Here is a 14,619-nt window from a genome sequence, read left to right as displayed (position 1 = left end):
GGAGCAGGAACTGGGAAGAGGGAGTTCTAGGCCAGGCAAGCTGAAGGGCAAACTGGTGGGAGGCAGGGTGATGGCTGAGACCAACCTGCTACCTGCCCAAAAGAAACGCAGCTTCGGACACCCGTTCTTCCTGGGCCAATTCCACAAGTGAATCAATATTAAAGAATCCCTGTTGTTTTCCACTGCAATTTATCTATGTCCACCAGCAGGTCAGTGAGTTTTGAGAAGAATGAGACATTTATCTCCCTCTTTTTGTGTGTGTGTATGTGTGTGTGTGTGTGTGTGTGCGCACACACGATATGCAGAAAATATTTGTTTCTCAATATGCAGAAAATATTTGCAAACTATTTGAAATTTTAAAATAGTAATTTGTTACATTTATGGAACAATGTGGAATCTCTTCTGTGAAAAATGAAAAGTTGTCATTGAGTCATAAAAAGCAAGGTCTTAGATGGCTTATTTCTAGGTATTGTTCATTTAATATACAAATCCTCCCCAATCTGTTAGTTTTCCATATGGGAAATGAGAGGAGAGATATGGTTATCATTTTCTTTGAGGATTCAGGGCAGCCATGTAGCTATGCTTCACGTATAGGGAACTTAGATCTGATAGAAAATAAGTATCTAATACACCTAGGATGGGGTAGGTACTTTCTGCAAGCTCCTAGTCTTTCTCAGCTGGAATTTCTCAATCTCCATTGACAATTTTCTTCTCTTCCCTCTCCTGAAATCAGAAGATTGATGGAGGTATCCTGACAGTAAAGAAATGCCTCGGTGAGAATAGGGCAAAAGTGCTCCTCAAAACTCTGTAGGATTCAAATGTTCCCCATTTGCACATCTCTTGGAAGTAAAGACAAAGAGGAGCCTTGGAGGTGGGTAAGCATAATATTCCCTGAAGGTCTTTTCCATCTTTAAACTGCATTGGTTCAATCAAAAGGCATGACTGGACTCTTTTAGAAGGGAGGGACTACTCAAATACTTCAAATTATAAAATCTATTCAGGGTTTCCTGTGTAACCCATGCATGAAAGAACATGAGCAAACCTCCATGAAGTTCAGTTTATTTAGCTTAACAGAGAGTTTGACTCTGGTTTAAATTTTTTTAATTCACCCATTTTACTTAATTTTTTTTCTTGTGGTACCAGGGAATTCAGGGCCTCATGGTTGCTAGGCAAGTGCTAAACTACTGAGCTTCATCTCCAGCTCTCTTGCTACAAATTCACATTTAAAAAAAAACCCCACAAGCCAACATGATTTTATCCCAGGCATGACAGTGAATAGATGCTCATGAAATATGTTGTTGAATGGACAGATGTATATATAATTTTACTATCCAATTTTGACACAGCTTATAAAATAAATCAAAGGAATCCCAGATATACAAGGCTAAAAGTAGTTTTATATGTTAGTAGAGCTTTATTATCTGAAATTTACCTTTTCTAATTCTTTTTGTTTTGATGCCTCATTTACTACTTTTAAGTATGCTAGTTTTCAGATTCCTCTTAAATTAAGCAGGGAATCATTACTTCAGCCATAAAAACCAATGTTCTAAAGATTGTGTCAAGAGAAAAGTCTGTAAAGTAGAATCTGAATCTCCCTAAAGATTTATGCTCTGTTCTTAAAGAAGGATATATGTCAGAACAAAAGGGTATCTCTAGAGTGTAAAATTATTTGCTCTGTGAATAAAAATTTGAATTGAAGATAAATTGACGCTGCTCTTGAGTTACTAGTGATGCTGGACCTTCTCTGGGCTTGGTCAGTGTCTCTATACAGTACTCTGTGTTGTGTAACGGAAAGGAGGTGACCATCTCATTGCCAAACATAAAGACTCATCCTCTCTGGTTCTCTTGGGATTCTCTCCACCCCTCTCCATATCCTCACCTCTTTATTCCTTCCCTTATAAATTCATAAACACTGAATCAAGAACTATAAAAGTCTATGAGTATAAATTTTGTATCATCTATCCTTTCTTTCAAAATACCCTTTACTTCCCATGACTCTGATATTAAGCAACAAATTCTAATTTTATACTCCTTAAATACCCTCTAGTGGCATGATTTACATATGTCTTGTTGATAAATAATAATAGAAAGGTCCTTATATATTTATCTTAATATGTTTAGAGTGTCACTAACCGTTATATATCTTCTTTTAATGGGATTTCTAAAGATATTTCTCTAATACTCTGAATGACTGTAGACATATATATGATGCTGCTTGAATTCCTGCAACTAAGTTAAAATAGAGAAGTTATATGTAAACTACTTTATTCTTGGAGGAGTCAGAGAACATCAAGTATCTGGATTCTTGAAAATTCTTAGAGATTTACCCAGAATAACATCTACATTTGGGACAAACACGGATATAGTCATTGGGAGATAAAATCTCTCCTCAACACTCTCCTCAGAGCCTTAGCTACATTCTTATTCTGGAGAATATAAATCAGAGGATTCAGTGTGAGAGTAATGATGGTATAGAATACAGAACCAACTTTGTCTTGCAGTGAAGTGCACTGGGACCTGGTACTCATGTATGAGAAGATGCAGGAACCAAACCAGAGAGACCACAGTGAGGTGGGAGCTGCAAGTGGCAAAGGCATTTCTCTTACTCCCAGCTGAATGCATCTCAATGACACTGTGCAAGATGAAGCCATAGGATGTAGAAACCAGGATGATGGGGAGGAGAAGAAGCACAATAGTGCTGATGTACACTGTGGACTCACAGACAGTGACATCAACACAAACCAACTTCATGACAGCTTGATACTCACAGTACAAGTGGTGTATTTTCCGAATCTCACAGAAAGGTAAGTACATCAAGATGAAAGTGTGAATTAGAAAGTTCAGAGAAGCCCCTAACCATGACGTGAGGGCCATCAGCAGTGCCACCTTCCTGCTCATGAGCACAATGTAATGCAGAGGATGATAGATGGCAACATACCTGTCATTGGACGTGAGAGCTAGCAGAAGACACTCAGCACCACCCATAGACAAATAAAGGAAGTGCTGGGTGGCACAGCCCATGAAGGAGATGGACTTCCTGCCAGACAGGTAGTTGGTGGCGATCTTGGGGATGATTGTGCAGACGTGCATCTTGTCCATGAGGGAGAGCTGGCTGAGTAGGAAGTACATGGGGGTGTGAAGCCCACGATCCACACAGATGAGGTGGATGGTGAGGGTGTTGCCACTCAGTGCAACAAGGTAGACCACCATGGTCAGGCAGAAAAGGAAAAGGTGGGTCAAGGAGTCTTCAAAGAGCCTTTCAAGGATGAAGTCTGCCAGAGACCTCTGATTCCTCAGCCACATGGTCCCTTCTCAGGCCCTAGGGAAACAGGGAGTGGAGACAAAGTGTGATGCCAGAAATATGGGATCCTGTGTACAAGGTGATAAGCACTTTGATCCAATAAAACATTTGTGAAGAGATTTTTCTCTATTTGTAATTATCCAGCAGCTAAAATTATTGAAATTCAGTTTTTTCAAAGCAAGAGAAACCTAAAATTTGTCATCACAATCATGGTCATTTGAAATTCCAAGACTCTATTAAGGGCCAAATTTTATGACTCTTCTTACTAAATATAGGCATATGTGTGTGTAATCATATGTGTGATTTGTCTTAGTGTGTGTCTGTGTTTGTATGGTTGTTGGATTATGTTTCTTTTTTTACCAGGCAGGTTTTATCCAGAGCATCTGAACCACTAAGACATTTCTATTAATACATGTAATTGTTAAGGGTGGTGTTACAGAACTTTGGCCTTATTCTTTTGTGAAAGCTGGTTAAGGAGTTGGTATATTGCTGTCATGTTTAAGTCTGATGTGGAAATAGGTATACAGAATAAGCTGTAGAAAGGGAAGATAATACAAAGCAGTGCAGACAAGAGACAGACAAAATACAAAAGCATGAGCTGTGACCCCACAAGAGAAAAAAAAACAAACAAAAAAGAGTCAGTTCTGCTTGCCTATGGAATTAGGCACTGGGGTTCTTTTTTTTTTTTTTGTATTGGCTCCTTTGAATTCTACAAAATATTTGGATTTCTTTTAACATGATTAAAAAGCATAAAATAGGCCTCAATTCAGTCCCCATACTTCCCTTTTCCCTCTCCTCCTCCCTTCCTCTGATCCCTTCCCTCTACTCTGCTGATCTGCTACTTATTTAGAGTTTTTTTTATTAGTTACATGTGGATATACATCCAGATGAGATCCATATGGTATGTTCATATAGGCACATGGGAAATTTAGGTCAGATTTCTAATGAAGCTGAATGCCCACCCCTAGCCCAGAATTCCAAGAGCCTAAAGGAGAATCCTGGAGAAGGAAGAGCAACTGCAGGCCCAGCCACTGCTCCATACCACTGAGGTGTGAGCCAGCACATCACCAACAACGTATTAATACTACAGGATGGCTGCTTCCCTTCTGACCTCTAATCTCCCAGGGATCTCCTCTAAGACCCACCTTAACTAGAAACGAGAAATTAGAGAGAATTTTAGGAAATGTAGTTTATCCTAGCCAACCTCCCACATCACAAAGTCACTGCAGTCCATCTTCTGCCCTTTTGGCACACATTCACAACCTCCACCAGTCAAGTTATCCTCCAAATACAAAAATGATACCTGTGTGACTAAATACAATATATTCAGCATGAAGGCAAACACGTTAACTTTTTCTCCAGGAGAAAATCCAAAGTTCTTTATTTCGCCTAGGGGAGATATTCATTTCTCTGATACATGTGTCCCCTTTAATATCCTGGAACTTCAAAATTTTCTGGATAATATATATGAAAAAGATTCTTATGGAAACTGTTGGGAGTTGTCCTGGTTCCAAAGATGGCACCAACCACGCTTCTCTTCTGGTACTAACTTCCTCATGCCCCAAGAAAGCAGCAGGAAGAGCTGCCCAATGGTGAGCCATGCTGACCTTCATGATCCTTACTCACCAATCAGAAAGTGTCCCGTGCCAATACCTTGCTCTGTTGAATGGCCTCCAGCTCTATAAACGTGCAAACATGTTCCTCAATACACAGGTACTTCTCCAATGATGAGCCTTGTCCAGTGGTTCTTTCAGAAACAACATTATTACTACCCCCAACAGGATAGATCTTCTTATCCAAAAAGGGTTAATCTGTACTTTGGATATTAACTCCTGTTTCCTCACTCAGTCCTGGCATCTGCCCAACAGATTCATGAACAAACTGGCATCAGGAGTAATTCCTGGATTCAGCATAATGGACTTACACTCACCAAGGCCAATCTGTCTGAAGCCACTGCTGAATATTTACTGCTAATAGCAAAGACCAACCTGAGTTCCCAACATGGCACCATTCCCTGGGGTGATCAGCCAGCCCCTCCATAGCACATTGATGACATTGGACCACATTCAACATGAAAGGGACTCTCCTTTTTTTTCTGGACTGGACACTCACTCTGGGTATGGATTTTTGCTTCCTCACCTGAAGTGCTGCTGCCAGAACTAATATCTCTGGACTCACAGAATGCTTTATTCACCATGATAGTATTCCATTCAGCATTGCTCCTGATCAAGGAGCTTGATTCACAGCAAATAATTGTGCAATATAGCCTGTGTTCATGGGATTTGTTATACTTAACATAGGTCCTCCATCTTCATGAAACACAGAACCTGATAGAATGGTGAAATACCCTTGAAAGACTCTGCCTCAAGCAACACCTAGTTGGAAACATTTCTCATTGCTGGAGCAATGTCCTCCAGGGTGTGATACATGCTCAACATCTGCATCTAATTTATGGTACTGCTTCTCTCACAGCAAGAATTCATAAGATCAGACCCAAACATAAAATGGATAGAAATGAGAGTGTGTTCTCTCCCTATTATATTGATGTCTATGATTCACCAACATTATTTGTTCCTGTACTTTTCAGTTTTGCTGCTTTAGAAAATTCTTAGCGACAGAGAGATTCTTCTACCCAGACACAAAGTGATTTCATTTTCTGAGAGTTGAGGTTGCCCTACTGCCACCTTAGGATGCTCATTATAGCTGAATCAACAGGTGAAGAAGAAGGTCACTCTGTGGCATGGAGTGATTGATCCCTACTAGGAAGGGGAAACTCAGTTGCGACTACACAATACAGAGAGGAAGAGCAAGTTTCACATAGGACATTTAATCGGCACCTCTTCAAACTTCCAGGTCTGTGATGGAGGGCAATTGGAAGCTAAATCCCAAGTCAAGTCACACTGATAAGGGCTCAGATCCTTCAGAGATGAAGATTTGGGTCACCCACCTGACCAGGAACAATGACCAGCTGTGAACCAAGGCAGTATGGACTGTGGAGTAAAATACGATAGTTATAAACACCAGTAATGACCATGTGGACAACCCTCAGGACACAGACTGCCATACTTTTGCATTTCTTCTTAATGCTGATAATAATTTATATATTTATATTACACAAATTGTTTATTTCATTGTCATCCTCTCATCAAACATGAGGTGTGAATAGTACCTAAAATCATATCTCAGTATTTAAATAACTGGATATAAATGAAGAAGTATGAATCAGTAGAAACAGAATAAATTTCACACAAAATACAAAAAAAAGGATTTTTTTCCTTAATGAGGAAAGGATTGTATATTTTATATACACTTCTTGGGAAAAGTTGATGACATCTTAGGTTATACAAAGAATAGTCATATCCAATTAGGAAGAAGGATATATTATGTTGTCTTTATTTGAATATTGACCAAAATTTTTACAAAATGCATGAGTGCTTTGTTGACACAAAACAAAGTAACAATACCTATGTCCTGGGTAGATTTGTGAGTCAACAGATTACATAAAATGCTGACAAAACTAGGTTTTTCATGTTGATTCAGCCACACTTGCCAATCTGCCCTCTCTCCAGTTCTCTCACAAACACTAATCAGAATGAGAAGTTGATCTCCATGGGGAAATTAGACTCAAAAAAGTCATAAACTAACAGAGCCTTCTAACACTTCTTATGTCTTACCTCCTAAATATCTTCCTATACTTTCACAGATTCTGAATCACTCATGTACATTAACAGGAAAGACCCACCACAATTGAAGTAAGTGATCATAACAATTATAAGACTGAATACCAGTAATTAAAAATAATTATGTGAATATAAAAAATAAACTTCAAAAATAAAATCAAAAAACATAGGACTTAACACATTCTGATCAAATTTCAACTCTGCCATTAAAAACGAGTTCACATTTATTTTTCTTCTATTTTTGGGTAGCTCTAGGATTATGACAGTCATGTCATACTGTTACTTCCTGCTCAGCTTCTGTGGACTAAGAGAGCAATTTCAACCCTGGTTCTGAAAGGTTAATAAAATAGGTACTTGTCACTCCATTTTTCTATATGCTTAACAAAACACTATTGAAATCCTGAGAACTGTTTGCTAATCTTGTTCCCAGAATGTGCTGTCTCCAACTGCCAAACTGCAGGATGCACTCCCTCATTCGGTTGCAGGCAAACTGCCCACTCGCCCTGACCCGTCAATGAACTTCCCTCCCTGCCCTCTCCAAGGAAAGTATATAAGCTCTGCTTAAGCTGTTCTCAGGGCTCTATCTCTCTTTGCTCTAGTGAGCTCTGAGCCCCAGCATTCTGGCCCCCAAATAAACCCTTTTGCTGTTGCATGAGACAGTTTCTTGGTGGTCTCTTCCTCCGACGTTTCGCTAGACCCTTACATTTAGTGTCTTGGCCGGGAACTGGGCATCGCCGGACAGGGAGACCCCAACAGACTCCTTTAGGGGGTAATTAAGGCGCCTCTTCTTCTTCTTCTTCCTCTTCTTCTCCTCCTTCTTCTCCTTCTTGTTTTTCCTTTGCAATCGCTCAGAGCTTTGTTTTTGGCTCAGTGGAGAGCGTGAGCTCTCAGAGCTTTTCTGGTTTTTCGGTTTGGGTTGGCAGAGTGTGGTTGCCAGTGGAGAGCATGAGCTCCCCCTGGCGGTGGTGGACAGACGTGTCCTGAAGCCACAGGCCACGTCCTTCAAGGGACGCCTTGGAGGACTCTGGGAGGGACGGAAGTGCCCTCATCTGGTATATTCTGCTGCCAACCCATCTGGTCTTGCTGGCAATTCTTTCTCTCAGGTTGAATTCACTGTCTGTATTTAATCTTTGCCTCTGAACTTGTGTTACACGGTTACTGTGTGTGTTCATGTTTGTGTGATTGTGTCACGTTTGTATTGTCTCTATTTGAGTAGCTCCCAGTATGGGACAAAGCCATTCCATGCCTCTGTCCCTGACCCTTGATAACTGGGCTGAAGTCCACTTAAGGGCTTAAAATCTTTCTTTTTCAGTAAAACGCCGGAACTGGCAAACTCTCTGTGCCTCAGAATGGCCCACATTTGGAATCGGATGGCCCCCAGAAGGATCCTTCTACTTCCCACTAATTTAAAAAGTCAGAGATATTGTCTTTATCTTTCAGCTGGGACCACATAGCCACCCAGATCAACAGCCGTATATCTTAACTTGGCAGGACCTCTGCAAATCTCCTCCTCCATGGGTGAAGTCTTTCCTTGTCCCTGCCCCTGCTCCTACTCCTTCTCCCATGATTCTGTCTCTCAAACTCTCTGCTCCTCCTCCATCCTCTGTTCTCCCTAAATCTCAAGATTTGACTCTACTGGACTCTCCTCCCCCTCCTTATCCCATGCTCTAGTCCCCCAATCCCCAACACCCTCTAAGTGATTCCCCTGATGCTGACTCAGCCTCTCCACCATTAGAAGAGGCTGAGCCAGCCCAGTGCCCTCCAGATGACTCCCCCATAACACACACAGCCCCTCCTCCCCTGGAGGAAACTGGCCCAGCTAAAAGAACTCAAAGAACTCGCCAGCGTTTTCACACCAGCCTACTTGGGATGACTGCCAACAACTCCTAGGGACTCTCTTCATGACAGAGGAACAAAAGAGAATCCTCCTGGAAGTTAGAAAAAAATATCCTCGGACCAGATGGGCAACCGACACAACTTCCCCTTGAACTGACCCAACTGGAACCCCAACACCTTTGAAGGTAGGGAGCATCTGTCCACTTATCGCCAGGCTCTAATAGTGGGTCTCCGAGCAGCTGCTAGATGGCCAACTAATTTGGCCAAGGTAAGAGAGATTATTCAAGGGCCTAATGAATCTCCCTCTATGTTTCTGGAGAGAATTATGGAGGCATATAGGAGATATACTCCTTTTGATCCTCAGGCAGAGGATCAAAAGGCATCTGTCACAATAGCCTTTATTGGGCAAGCTGCCCTGGATATTAAAAGAAAGTTACAACGCTTAGATGGATTACAAGATATGACTTTGAGAGATTTAGTCAGAGAAGCCGAGAAGGTATACTATAAGAGAGAAACTGAGGAAGAGAAGGAGCAAAGGAGGGAGAATGAAAGGGAGCAAAGGGAGGATGAAAGAAGCAAAAGACAGACTGAGGCATTGACTAAGGTCCTGGTCACAACAACAAATAGGCCAAAAATTAAGAGACAGGGAGACAGAAAGGGATGCCTGGGCCCACACCAGAAGCCACCTCTGGCCTCAGATCAATGTGCCTACTGTAGAGAAAAAGGACACTGGTCCAAAGAGTGCCCTAGAAAGAAACAGACACACCAGCCAGCCATTCTAACTCCGGAGGATGACTAGGAAAGTCGGGTCTCAAATCCCCTCCCCAAGCTCAAGGTAACTTTTGAAGTGAAGGGGACCCCAGTAAACTTTGAAGTGGATACAGGAGCAATATACTCAGCTCTTAAGGCCCCATTGGGTCCTCTATCAACTAAAAGGTCTCTAGTTCAAGGGGCTAACAGCAGTAAATATCGGGCTTGAACAACTAAGAGGGCCATGGACCTGGGGAAAGGAAAAGTTCATCACTCCTTCCTAGTGATCCCAGAATGCCCAGCCCCATTGATGGGCAGAGATCTGCTCACCAAACTCCGGGCCAGAATAACTTTGAACCCTGAAGGCCCCCAAATGAAATGTCTAAATCCTTCAGTAAAAACTCCTATAGTCATGGCTTTAACTATGTCAGTAGAAGATGAACATCAACTCTTCACACCCCCCAAGACTGATCAAACAGGCAAGCTATCCCAGAAATGGATAACAGATTACCCAGATGCCTGGGAAGAAACTGCTAAGTTAGGCCTAGCCGTAAAACAACCCCCAATAAAAGTGGAGTTAAAAACTTCAGCCTCCCCAATTAATATTAAACAACATCCTCTGAGCAAAGAAGCTAAAGATGGGATAAGGCCCCATATTCAGAAATATCTGTCTTTAGGGGTCCTAAGGCCCTGTCAATAAGCCTGGAACACTCCCCTGCTACCGGTAAAAAAGCCAGGAACTGGGGACTATCACCCCGTTCAAGACCTAAGAGAGATCAACAATAGAGTGCAGGACATTCACCCCATACTACCTAATCCGTACAATCTGCTTAGCACCCTGAACCCTGAGCAAAAATGGTATACTGTTTTGGACTTAAAAGATGCTTTCTTTTGCTTGCCTCTGCATAAAGATAGTCAGTTGCTGTTTACTTTCGAATGGGTAAACCCAGAAACCAGAACGTCTGATCAACTAACTTGAACTAGACTCCCACATGGGTCAAAAACTCCCCCACTCTCTTTGATGAAGCCCTCCACAGAGATCTTAACAACTTCAGAACTATGCACCCCAAAGTCACCCTGCTTCAATATGTGGATGACCTGCTACTGGCAGCTGATACCAAGGAAAACTGTGAGTCTGGGACCCAAGCACTATTATCCGAGCTTGCTCAACTCGGGTTTAGAGCTTCTGCCAAAAAGGCCCAAATTTGCCAGCAAGAAGTAATCTTCCTGGACCATTCCCTTAGGGGCAGTAAACGATGTCTCACTGAGCCCAGAAAACAAACCGTTGTACAGATACCACCCCCATCTAACAAGAGGGAAAATGAAGAGGCTAAATTGGCAGTCCTAAACGGAGTAACCATGTTAACACTTTCCACACCGGGGGAACATAAGGACACTGACACTGAACTCCTCGACTTTACTGAGCCCAGCCTGCAATTTCAGAAAGCCCTACACCACATTAAAATTGTACATCAACTCACTCACCTTAGTTCAAAGAAATTGCAGGCATTCCTGAAGGATCAAGAACAGAGTTTTCCACTAACTGGCTCACAGCGAAAGGAAGTAGCTGAACGGGTAACAAAAGCCTGTCGGGTCTATCAATTGGTTAATGCTTACCCTTCCAAGCTTCCTGCAGGAAGGCACCTTCGAGGAACCTGACCAGGACAATTTTGGGAAGCGGACTTTACTGAAATTAAGCCAGCAAGGTATGGACTTAAATATCTCCTAATCTTTGTAGATACATTTTCAGGATGGATTGAAGCCTTCCCCACAAAAAAAAAGAAAGAAAGAACGCAAATGGTGGTCAAGAAGATCCTGAAAGATATTTTTCCAAGATACGGCCTGCCTAAGGTAATAGGGTCTGATAATGGACAGGCATTCGTGGCCCAGGTAAGTCAGGGGTTAGCCAGGACCCTGGGGATTAATTGGAGTTACATTGCACTTATAGACCCCAGAGCTCAGGACAGGTAGAAAGAATAAATATAACCATTAAAGAGACCTTGATGAAATTAAGCTTGGAGACAAGCATAAAAGATTGGACTATGCTCCTGCCTTATGCACTGTTTCATACAAGAAATACTCCCTCTGTTTCTTTGTGTAACCTCACCACCTATGAAATTCTCTATGGTGCCCCTCCTCCAGTAAGGGACCTAACCCCAACTCTAAGACCTAACAATCCTTTCCACACCCCCTTGGTTGACAGACTTAAAGCTCTTGAAAAAACTCAGTGATACCTGTGGAAACAGCTGGCCACTGCCTACCAACCTGGGGACGAAGGAACTCCACACCAATATCAAGTGGGAAACTTCATCTACATAAGATGACATCAGGTGTCATCCCTGGAATGCCACTGGAAAGGACCATACCAGGTGCTACTTATAACACCTACAGCGGTAAAGGTAAATGGAATCACTTCCTGGATCCATGCCTCTCATCTCAAGCCTACGTCCTGTCCAGACTCTGGCTGGAAATTGAAAAAGACTTGTAACACTCTCAAATTGCATGTTCACCATGTGGATGGGGCTATGGACTCTCCCCTTGACCACCAGTAGTCCTAACCCTCATCAGCCCGTTCAGCAGCGATGGCTGATCACAAATCCTCCTGGACAGGAAGTATAATCTATCTCACATACAGCCCCCTTAGGGACCTGGTGGCCATCTCTCCACCCAGACATTTGTCAGCTGGATATAGGTCTTTTCTATTGGGATATCCCTGATGAAGAGGATTCCACTAAAATTCCATTAAATCCCTTCCGTACCATAAATAATATAAACAAACATTATGGATGTAGGGACACGCGAGCCAGATGCAGGTTGGCTAACCTAGATTACTATGTTTGCCCAGTGGACTATCAAAGCCACAAACAGTCAAGGCTGTGTGAGGGAAAAAACAGACTTCTTCTGTAAGTCATAAGGATGTAAACACACAGGGGCTACCTGATGGAACCCAAACCTCCACCGGTTCTCAGACCATTGTCCCCTTGCTGAAGTAACAGGTACTGTGGTATCTCTCCACCCATTCACTCCTCTCTTCTCCTGTCAGTGCCCATACCGGGTCCCACCAGGTCCTCTTACCAGCTAACCCAAAGCTCAAACCAGCTGAGGAGAGCCCTCAGACCCCTATCCAAGATGTAATAAAAATGGCCTTTAAAGTTGCTTTGTCATCACTGAAAACAGGTTACTAAGAATTTAAAGTCCCTCACAGGCTTTTTGGGATCACTCCAGTCTTCCCCTCTGCTCTACCTGTTCTACTACTCAAGTTTTTGTTGCTAGGAAAATCCCAAACCCCTTTCCCATTATTCTTTTACATCTCTCCTTCCTCATTCTCAGATCCACGGAGCTGCTCTCAGCACCACCTTCCCTGTCCTCCCCCTCTATACCAGGCCCACAGATAAGTCTTAACTGACCTTCTCCAGAAGTCTTCACCATGGCTGATTTTAGGACTTTCAGCAAAAGAGTCCCTATAAAAGAGTTCAGTATAGATAAACTTCCTCTTTTCATGTTGTCCTGTTCTACTTGACCACTGGCTGGAAAAATCAGCACTCCTAAGCTAGACACCCTCTTTCTAGTTTTTCACAAAATATGTGAACAAGGCCTCTGGCCTTGAGCTGGGGCTTCACAGAGATGGCTACATTTCTAAGATAAAAAAGTTATCAACTGGGCTCCATGGTAACAGCTGGCAGGGAAAAAAAAGAGAAATATTCTCCCCCTCCCAGGTGTCTTTGAAAACTTAACTTGCCCAGAACAGAGGAAAAAACAGAAACAAAAACTGCTTTTTGTGAACTTCTGCAGACTGTGAACTTCTGAGCCCCTTCCCTTAGATGTTGAGTACAAAATTCTGAAACTACTTAAACTTGGGGTTCAGGGGATTAATTGATTACAACAGAAGCAATGCCCTCTGAATCCGGTTGCAACCAAATAGGACTGTTTCCCTGTCTTCAGTGCTATCTTATGTGCCTTGCCTTCTCTGTCCCTACAACAGAATAATTCTATATACTTAAACATTATTTATGTTTTCATGAAATGGTCAACAGATGTGATTAATTATGTAATGGTGCAGATGTTTCCCAGAGTGCTCTATCATGACACAGGTTCATTTGAAGATCAAATGGGGGGCATACAACCCGGTTCTGCTGGGAACCTGTATCCCTCACTTTAGCCATCCTATTAGGCATAGGAGTTGCTGCAGGGGTGGGCACAAGAACCACTGCCCTGGTCCATGGGACACAACAAATGACCCAATTAGAAACAGCAATGGACCAAAACTTAAAGATATTAGAAACTTCCATCACAGTTTTGCAGGAATCTTTAACCTCTCTCTGAAGTTGTTTTACAGAACAGGCAAGTGTTAGAGCTCCTCTTCATGAGAGAAGAGGGCCTTTGTGCTGCATTGAGAGAAAAATGTTGTTTTTATGCCGACCATACTGGAGTTATAAAAAAAATCTATGAGTAAATTAAAAAGATGCCTTAAAGAGCGTCAGCGAGAGAGAGAGGCCCAAAAAGGGTGGTATGAGTCTTGGTTCACACAGTCCCCCTGGTTAACTATGCTTTTATCAGCCCTGGCCGGTCCTTTAATAATTCTTATATTGTTGCTAATTCCAGGACCCTGTTTGCTCAACCATGTAGTTTCCTTCCTCCAAGCCCAAATTAGACAAGTCAAACTTATGGTAATCAGACAACAATATACCCCACTAGCAGACATAAAATGTGACACCCCCCAATGATCACTTTTATGATTAAAAGTAGTCAGAAGAAGAAGTGGGGAATGAAAGGTTAATAAAATATGTACTTGTCACTCATTTTTCTATATGCTTAACAAAACACTATTGAAATCCTGAGAACTGTTTGCTAATCTTGTTCCCAGAATGTGCTGTCTCCAACTGCCAAACTGCAGGATGCACTCCCTCACTTGGTTGCAGGCAAACTGCCCACTCGCCCTGACCCGTCAATGAACTTCCCTCCCTGCCCTCTCCAAGGAAAGTATATAAGCTCTGCTTAAGCTGTTCTCAGGGCTCTATCTCCCTTTGCTCTAATGATCTCTGAGCCCCAGCA

General features: G+C 42.3%; 1 protein-coding gene across 1 annotated transcript; it reads right to left on the bottom strand.

Moving 5' to 3' along the window:
- Nucleotides 1-2,421: 2,421 nt before the first annotated feature.
- Nucleotides 2,422-3,303, bottom strand: LOC101975290 (olfactory receptor 2AE1). Its single transcript, XM_078024710.1, has one exon. It carries the CDS (start codon nucleotides 3,301-3,303, stop codon nucleotides 2,422-2,424), a length of 882 nt encoding a protein of 293 aa, XP_077880836.1.
- Between the last annotated feature and the right edge of the window lie 11,316 nt (nucleotides 3,304-14,619).

Source organism: Ictidomys tridecemlineatus, chromosome 10, assembly GCF_052094955.1.
Source record: "Ictidomys tridecemlineatus isolate mIctTri1 chromosome 10, mIctTri1.hap1, whole genome shotgun sequence".
NCBI lineage: Eukaryota > Metazoa > Chordata > Mammalia > Rodentia > Sciuridae > Ictidomys > Ictidomys tridecemlineatus.
This window is presented reverse-complemented; position numbering and strand designations above follow the sequence as displayed.

Excerpts from the sequence above, each read along its gene's own strand:
- LOC101975290 (XM_078024710.1), bottom strand. The coding sequence starts at position 3,303 with ATGTGGCTGAGGAATCAGAGGTCTCTGGCAGACTTCATCCTTGAAAGG.